Source organism: Python bivittatus, unplaced genomic scaffold, assembly GCF_059951505.1.
Source record: "Python bivittatus isolate LINGU-HERP-01145 unplaced genomic scaffold, Pbiv_v1 ctg000840_np1212, whole genome shotgun sequence".
Taxonomy (NCBI): Eukaryota; Metazoa; Chordata; class Lepidosauria; order Squamata; family Pythonidae; genus Python; species Python bivittatus.
In genome coordinates this window covers 16,716,439-16,724,075 of record NW_028277113.1, presented here as the reverse complement: position 1 = coordinate 16,724,075, position 7,637 = coordinate 16,716,439, and the positions used below count along the sequence as shown (strand labels likewise).

The 7,637-nt window shown below is 38.7% G+C and overlaps 1 protein-coding gene across 3 annotated transcripts in view; it reads left to right on the top strand.

Moving 5' to 3' along the window:
• CAP2 (cyclase associated actin cytoskeleton regulatory protein 2) overlaps positions 1–7,637 on the top strand; it is a 53,791-nt gene that overhangs the window by 31,464 nt on the left and 14,690 nt on the right. For all 3 annotated transcript variants that reach the window (XM_007421603.4, XM_088130824.1, XM_025173128.2), the window contains exons 5-7: positions 1,837–1,980; positions 2,740–2,825; positions 4,524–4,629. In XM_007421603.4, coding sequence (XP_007421665.1) covers positions 1,837–1,980; positions 2,740–2,825; positions 4,524–4,629 — 336 coding nt within the window. The remainder of the gene's footprint in view (positions 1–1,836; positions 1,981–2,739; positions 2,826–4,523; positions 4,630–7,637) is intronic.

Here is a 7,637-nt window from a genome sequence, read left to right as displayed (position 1 = left end):
TAGGAGATATTTGGGAACAACCGTATCATTTTGCATGTTGATATGTAGGTGTCTTAGGACTGCCCATGCCCATCTTTTCAGCCAGTTAGCGAATGTACCTCCCCATCCCCTGGAAGCTATTTTAAGAGAGTGAATAAAACATTCTCTCAACATTTCAAGTTTGCTCATTGTCCTAAAAAGATTGCACATTCTGGCTATAGGCACAGACTACATACTCAAGCATCAGGTGGCCAAATCGAGCATTTGACCCTTCTGTATTTTCATCCTGCGTTTCCTTGTATCCCACTTTTTTTAGACATCTTGGCTTGGCGCTACAGTATTGAGATTTCCTTCCTTTAATGGTGCCAAGTGAAATAAGTAGTTACTTACCTATACTAGGGGCTTAATTATCAGTGACCCCATCTTCTACTTAGATTTTTTTTTTTAATGGAATCTGGATGGATGGGTGGACACAGAAGTGATATTATTTTTCTGGCTTATTTTTACTTACCATATTTGTCCTGAGATATATTGCTACATGGTAAAGCATAAATATTACTTAAAAATAAATGAATAAACAAATTACTTCAAGCTTCTCCAGTGACTGACATATGTCTTATCTGACTTTAGTACCATTTAAATACATAGAACACCATTTAGACTTCATTTACTTATGAAAACATTAAGGTCAAAACTGCATCAGGTAATTGTGAAAACTAGCACCCAGGGGTACCAGCTTGGGAGCATGTTAATTCCTTTGTTGTCAAAACACACACTTATTGATAATAAGATTGCTAACTGATGTCATGGAAATGTAAATGTGACTTTAAAATATATTCTTTTCCTCGTCTAAAAATATGTAATTTATTGCTGTCAATATCTAGCTGCTCTGACATTAACATTCCCCAAACATATCTGTCATTTAAATACAGATTCCATACATTATTCATAAAAAGGATTTCACAAAAAAAATTAATTGACCACAAGAAATGTTCATAAATGCATAATAATAGATACAAAAAATTGGAATCGGAACAGCCTTCAATTTTCTACTTGAATCAAGACAGAATGATAGATACAGAATTAGCTATACAGAAATTTAAGATCTGGCTTGTGTAATTTAGGATAATGATGCCCAATTAAACATATTACAGCAAGATTATTTTCTGCTCTGAGCTTTTTTCAATTTCCTATGTGGCTCTAGTTATATTTTTTCTATGACTTTAGCACTGAGATAACTTTTGAATCATAGACATTTTATATCATTTAAAATTACTGCTTTTCCTTATTGTTAAGTTAGCATGATTATTTTCCTTAAAAGGACACATTTCCACAAGCACATAATACTAATCCCCAACATTTGCTTTTCTGGCTCTCTGATATCTTCTGGGCTATTCTTAATACTAGTTCTATCAGGGCAGATCTTTAGAAAAGAAATGTTTATGAGGTAGAATGAGCAGGAGGGCTTCCAGATATATAAGGACTAGCGACACATTTTACCTTTCAAGAGGATTCTTCATGGAAAAACCTTAAGCCCAAGGAGTCTGATTTTTTTAGTTCACAGTCTAAAAATGTCTACATTTCATCACTAGGTATTCCCACAAATATTTCAAAACACACCATGCCATCATCATAGTAGATGGATGACTTCTCTGAGAATGGATCTGTTCTTAGAGCATCATAACATAACATACTGAACAAAGTTCTGAGGAGATCTCCGTTTCAGTAATGACAAGAAAATGGGTTAGAACTTTGCGTGTGTGTTTGTGTAAGCATGTATACACACGCACACATACATATACCAAAAAAAAATATTTCTGTTCTGTTACTGGTTTGTTCATTTTATTAATACTGCAGAGTGAAGTTGCCATTCTTCTAAAACCAATATCGGACAAGATTCAGGAAATTCAGATGTTCAGAGAGAGAAACCGTGGAAGCAACATGTTTAATCATCTGTCTGCTGTCAGTGAAAGTATTCCAGCTCTTGGATGGATAGCAATTGTAAGTTCTGAATTTTAGAAGTGAATGTTTTCCAAGCAAGTTTCTGATATTGAGTGCAAAACTGAAACTAAAATCTAAATTGTTGCTTCTTATCTCTTCTCTCATGTTTAAAATTTTTGGGGTTGGCTTTGAGAAGTACACATAACAGGACTGGTGAGGGGATAACCTCCCTGCCTCTCCTCTCCAGCCCAGCTTCCTCGCCCCAATCTGCCAGGAAACACTAAAAAACAGGAACCTTCCTAGATTGGCTTCCTGATTTGGGTCTCACTGCTTGCAGATGGTATCGCTATCTCACTTTTAAAGATTTTCTCTTTGCCCTCAGTCTACCCTTGCAGCCTTCCACTTTGTTTAGTGGGATGTCATCTCTCAATATGTGGGGTTGGTGGGTAGAAACATTTAGGCGACTGGCCAATTGAAAAGCTAAGCAGGATCAGTTCTGTTTAGTATGTGGCTGGGAGACTGTGAAGTCATGAAAACGTTCCTGAAAAGGCAGTGGCAAACCACTTCCATATTGCTGCCAAAAAAACTGCATGCGTAGTCCCGAATAGTCACCAGGTATCATGAAGTGACCTTATCTTTCTTAGAGAACGGGGACAGCAAAATAGGCTTGCACAAGCCCTATTATATCCATGTTGCTTTGAAATATCTACAAGTTAAAATAGGAAGGAGGTTTTGCCTCACGATTATATTTATCTTTTCTTTCTCTCTTAAAAATGGATTTCTGCGATTTTTACACAATGGTTCTGTGTTCTCTTTCAGTCTGCTAAGCCAGGGCCTTATGTAAAGGAGATGAATGATGCTGCTACATTTTATACTAACAGGGTGTTAAAAGACTACAAACATAGGTAAGTTAATACTTCTTCTCACCATCACCCAGATTTACTCAGCTGGTACGTCTGGATCATTTTTTTTATATTCTAAGGCAAGAGTTGGAAACCTTTTCATCCCGACAGTCACATTCCTTCCTGGAAGAGGCCAAAGCCAGTGGGATCAAAGTCACATATAGGTACCCATTTACACACTCCACCATACAAATATACGCAAGTTCTCCTTCTTTCATAAGAGAATCAGGTCAACTTCTGGTGATTTTAAATTTTAAAAAAGATAGCCTGTTGCAGTTGCTTGTTTTTATTTTTCAGTATGTACATGAGGAATCATGCAGACAATTTACAGAGGAGAAAGGGCTGGGTAGGTATTTAAGTAAATGAAAAGGACATGATCCTGCTGTAGTTAAGCATTTTTAAGAGCTTGCACCATGACTACAACCTGCTTACATCACTCTGATCCCTTCTCCCCCTCCCTCCACGATGTACCTAGTGATGAGATGATTGGATTTTTTACAGAATCCAAATATTATCATTTGATGACTTATTGGGAAAATATGATCCTGCAACAAAAATGCAATGTAGAAGAAAGCACAGGTTATGGTTAAAAAAACTTAACAGTTATATGTATCTGTCACCTGAGGAATTGATGTTAAACATACTTTCTACTTTAGGCTACATTGTTTGTGTTAGTGAGATTGTTACTAATCTGACTGTGGCAAATGATTTACAGGTAGTCCTCGAGCTACAACAATTCGGTCAACGACTGTTCCAAGTAACAACGGCACTGAACAAATGGTGGTTACAACTGGTCCTTGGAGTTCCAGCTGTCACAGCACCCCTGCAGGTACATGATTGTGATCTGGATGCTTGACAACCCATTCACGCTTATGACCGGTTGCCAAGCACCCCGCAATCATGTGATCACCATTTGCAACCTTCCCTGCCGGCTTTCCCAGAAAGTCAATGAGGAAACCAGCAGGGAAGGTTGCAAGTCACTGGGGTAAGTCCTCCCACCCACACACACTTCCCCCAGCCCTTCTGTGTTCGTGCCATGCCAGCCACTCGTGTACCTCCACACACCCTCCCCGACCATGCAGTGCCTCTTGCACACCCTCCCCAACCCACTTAGTGCCTCTCACACACCTCCTCGCACCCTTGCGCACTCTTCCTGACCCACACAGCACCTCTCACGCACCCCCTTGCACCCTAGTGCACCCTCCCCAACCTGCATGGTGCCTCTTGTGACCCCCTAACACCCTCACGCACCCTCCCCAACCCATGCAGTACCTCTCATGCACCCCCTCACATCCTTGTGCACCCTCCCTGACCCTCCCTGGTGTACCCCCTCATTCCCTTCCCCACCCGGCAGTAGCCACTTACCTGCCTATGGGCCTGGGACTTGCAACTTCCTGCCAGCTTCCCCACTGACTGGTTGTGGGAAGTCAGCAAGAAGTTCCCTCGCCTAACAACCATGGACTCAGTTAACAATGACAACCAGGACTGCAGGGATTGCCATCACTAAGCAATGCAGTTGCACTTTACAACTGCATCACTTAGCAATGGAAATTCCGGTCCCAATTGCTATCATAAGTTGAGGACTACCTGTATTGAATTGCAGTAGGTAGATTTTTAAATATGGTTCAGATGATTCTGAATTACTATCTATTCTAGTACTATTCTAAAGAACACATACAAATGACTTTTATTACATTGCAGTGATTTGCGTCATGTTGATTGGGTGAAATCATTCTTGAATATCTGGACAGAGCTTCAAGCATACATAAAAGAATATCATACTACTGGGCTCACCTGGAGCAAAACTGTGAGTACTTTATTTCTTGCCTTTCACTGTGAAAAAAAGAGAAATAATACATTATTGTATAGTAGCTTTCTTAACTTAGTGGTCTCCAGAAGTGCTGGGGGGTTATGGGAGTTCATATTAAATGCTTCTGGAGGGCACTAGCACAGTCAAGATCATTCATCCACTAAGAGATAAAAACAAAAAATGTTTTCTGATGAATTTTAAATGAAAATATATAGAAACTTGTAGGGGAAAAAAGTCCACCAGTGTCACTTGACCTCTTTTGCCAGGAAATTGATTTTTTAACCAGTTGTCATTGAACAAAAGTGTACTACTACAGCAATATACTTGCTAGAGTTAGGATCAGAGTTCGTGTTTCATTGATCACTTTGATTCTTAGCAGTGGTATATTTCCAAGACAAAGAACTGTCTGACATAAATGAGTTAGGAGAAGGTTTTAAATGTTTCACCTCTTAGGGTCTTTGATTCCAAAGTTGACAGTTTCCAAGAAAACTAGGAAAATTTTATACAGGTAGTCCTCAGGTTACAATGGCAATTGGGACCAGGAACTCCATTGCTAAGTGATGCAGTTATAAAGCGCGACATCATGTGACCACATCACTTAGCAATGGCAATTCCAGCAGTTCCCGTTGTTCTTGTTAAACAAGGACTGTGCAGGTTGTTAAGCGAGGACCTCACATGATTGCGACTTCCGGCTTCCTGCCGGCTTCCCCATTGACTTTGCTTGTTGGAAACTGGCAGAGAACATTGGAAATTGGAATCACATGACTATGGCTTGCTGTGATGTCATAATTGCAAGCTGGGTGCCAAGCACCGTGATCACAATCACATGACCGCGGGGATGCTATGACAGCCAGACCTCAGAGGACCTGTCGTAAGCCCCCTTGTTCAGTGCTGTTGTAACTTTGAACAGTCACTCAACAAATGGTTGTAACCCGAGGACTGCCTGTATACTTGAATCTACATTTTGAAGGTTTAATCATCACATGTCCAAACCAACAGCATAACACATGTCCAAACCAAGCCATCAACCGTTGGTTGATTTTTTTTTTCATTTGGTTCATACGTTCTTTTGCAGTTTTACCTATCTTGGTTTTTAAAATAACTTAAATTACCTATACTATGTATTTTAATGCAGAGTTCAGCTTATGGCTTCTGTAAAATCATCATAATCCCCCAAACATGTTATAGGTTCTCAAGAATTGACCTTATCTTAATCCAGCAGGTGTTTGCTATTGCTAGCAATTCATTAGATTAAATCTGAGCAGATGTTTTAACAATATATCTTTATAAACAGCTTTTAAAAAACCTATTTAGCACAAATGTTTACCATGTCTGTCTCCTAGGTTTATGTCAGCTGCCTCCTTGGGGAACAGCTGTTCTCTTGTTATTCTCCATTATTTCAAATGGTTAGGCAATGTATGACAATATGTTGTGCCAAATAATATATGACGATATTTGTGCCAAAATATTTCTTGGAGGTTGCTCTGATTTGTAAATTACAACCATTTGTTGTCATCCATGAAATCATTTGCATGTAACCAATTCCATGTTCTATAAAGGGAGACAGAATTAATATTCATGGTTATCCTAAAGGTAGATTTTAATTAGAAAGGAAACAAATATGCTATGTATCATTTTCACATCAATTTTCAGAGAACCAGTTATGTCAAAAAGATGAATATCAGATCTTAAAAGGAAATTATATAATAATCCAGTCTTGGTATTTAGTAAATGACAGCATGAGCTAAAAATGCTTGTCTCTGGAATTAACTTGGAACTTGTATATGGAGAAGAGATAAGAGTATTGGACTTCTTAATTTTGTCCTTCTCCTACTGAAGATCACATTTAAAAACTGGGGCCAGAAGTACAATTTGCACAGATACTGATTAGAAATTCTCACACAGTGGCTGAATGGCCATCCTTTTCTAAGCTATAATGAGGGATGTTTGGTTTTGGCTAAGCCATTGCAATTCTAATTATGGCTTATGACTTAGCTTGTTTTACAGACAGTTGTAGCATAATATGTAAATGTAGCCATTTTTTCAAGGAGGAGTTGTGAGCAATGAGGTATTAGTCAATTTTCAAACATAGCTCATAGTATAATAGCCAATTTAATTGGATCATTAATACTGAACTGGCAAAGGGGTTGTAGTGCTTAACATGTATGTGGGCTGGAGGGCCTGGAATCCAGATCTTTGACCATAAAGGTCACTAGGTAACTTGGTACGCATATTGCAGTAAGCCATGACTTCCTTTAATTGTGGTTGTTGAACAGGACATAGTGGCCTGATACACACATAACACAAAACCATAAACCATGCTTAATAAATCCCATGGCTTGGTTCATATATTGTTTTTAGTCAAAATCTACCAAACAGTGTTATCACTTAGCACAGCCCTTTTGGTGTTCCTTGGAGCCCCCTCTGATGAGGATACAGCATTTTGAGGTAGGAAACATGAAAATGACAGTATAAGCTCTAAAATAGGCATATCAGAGTCCAAAAATAAAGAAATCCACCAAATGCCTGAACCTTAGGGTGATGTGTGAACTATGTGTATCTTGCCTACCTCAGTGTTTTTACAAATCCTAACCCTTTCTTGGGCAGTATTTGTATCTATCTCTTAAGGATATTAGTTGTGCCTGCCTTAAACCAGATTAATTTGTAGGTGTTTGATTGCAGGAATTCTAAGTTTGTCTTTAATGTATTTTTTCAGGAATATTTATCTTTTCAATTAGTATAAGACACTGTCTGAAAAAAAGGTAATGTTTGTGTTTTAACTGAAGACCCACTTTCCAAGACAACCAATTACTGAAATTCTGAAAGAATAAAATCGCATTCTGTCAGTAAAAGGCACTAACCCTACAAACCTTTATATGCTTCATATAATTACAGAGTCCTTTATTGTTCTGTTCATACATATGCACAGACATAAAAAAGAGAATGTGAAGCACAGAAGATCATGTAACAGCCGACTGGAACAGGTGGACTGTGGCACAGAGACA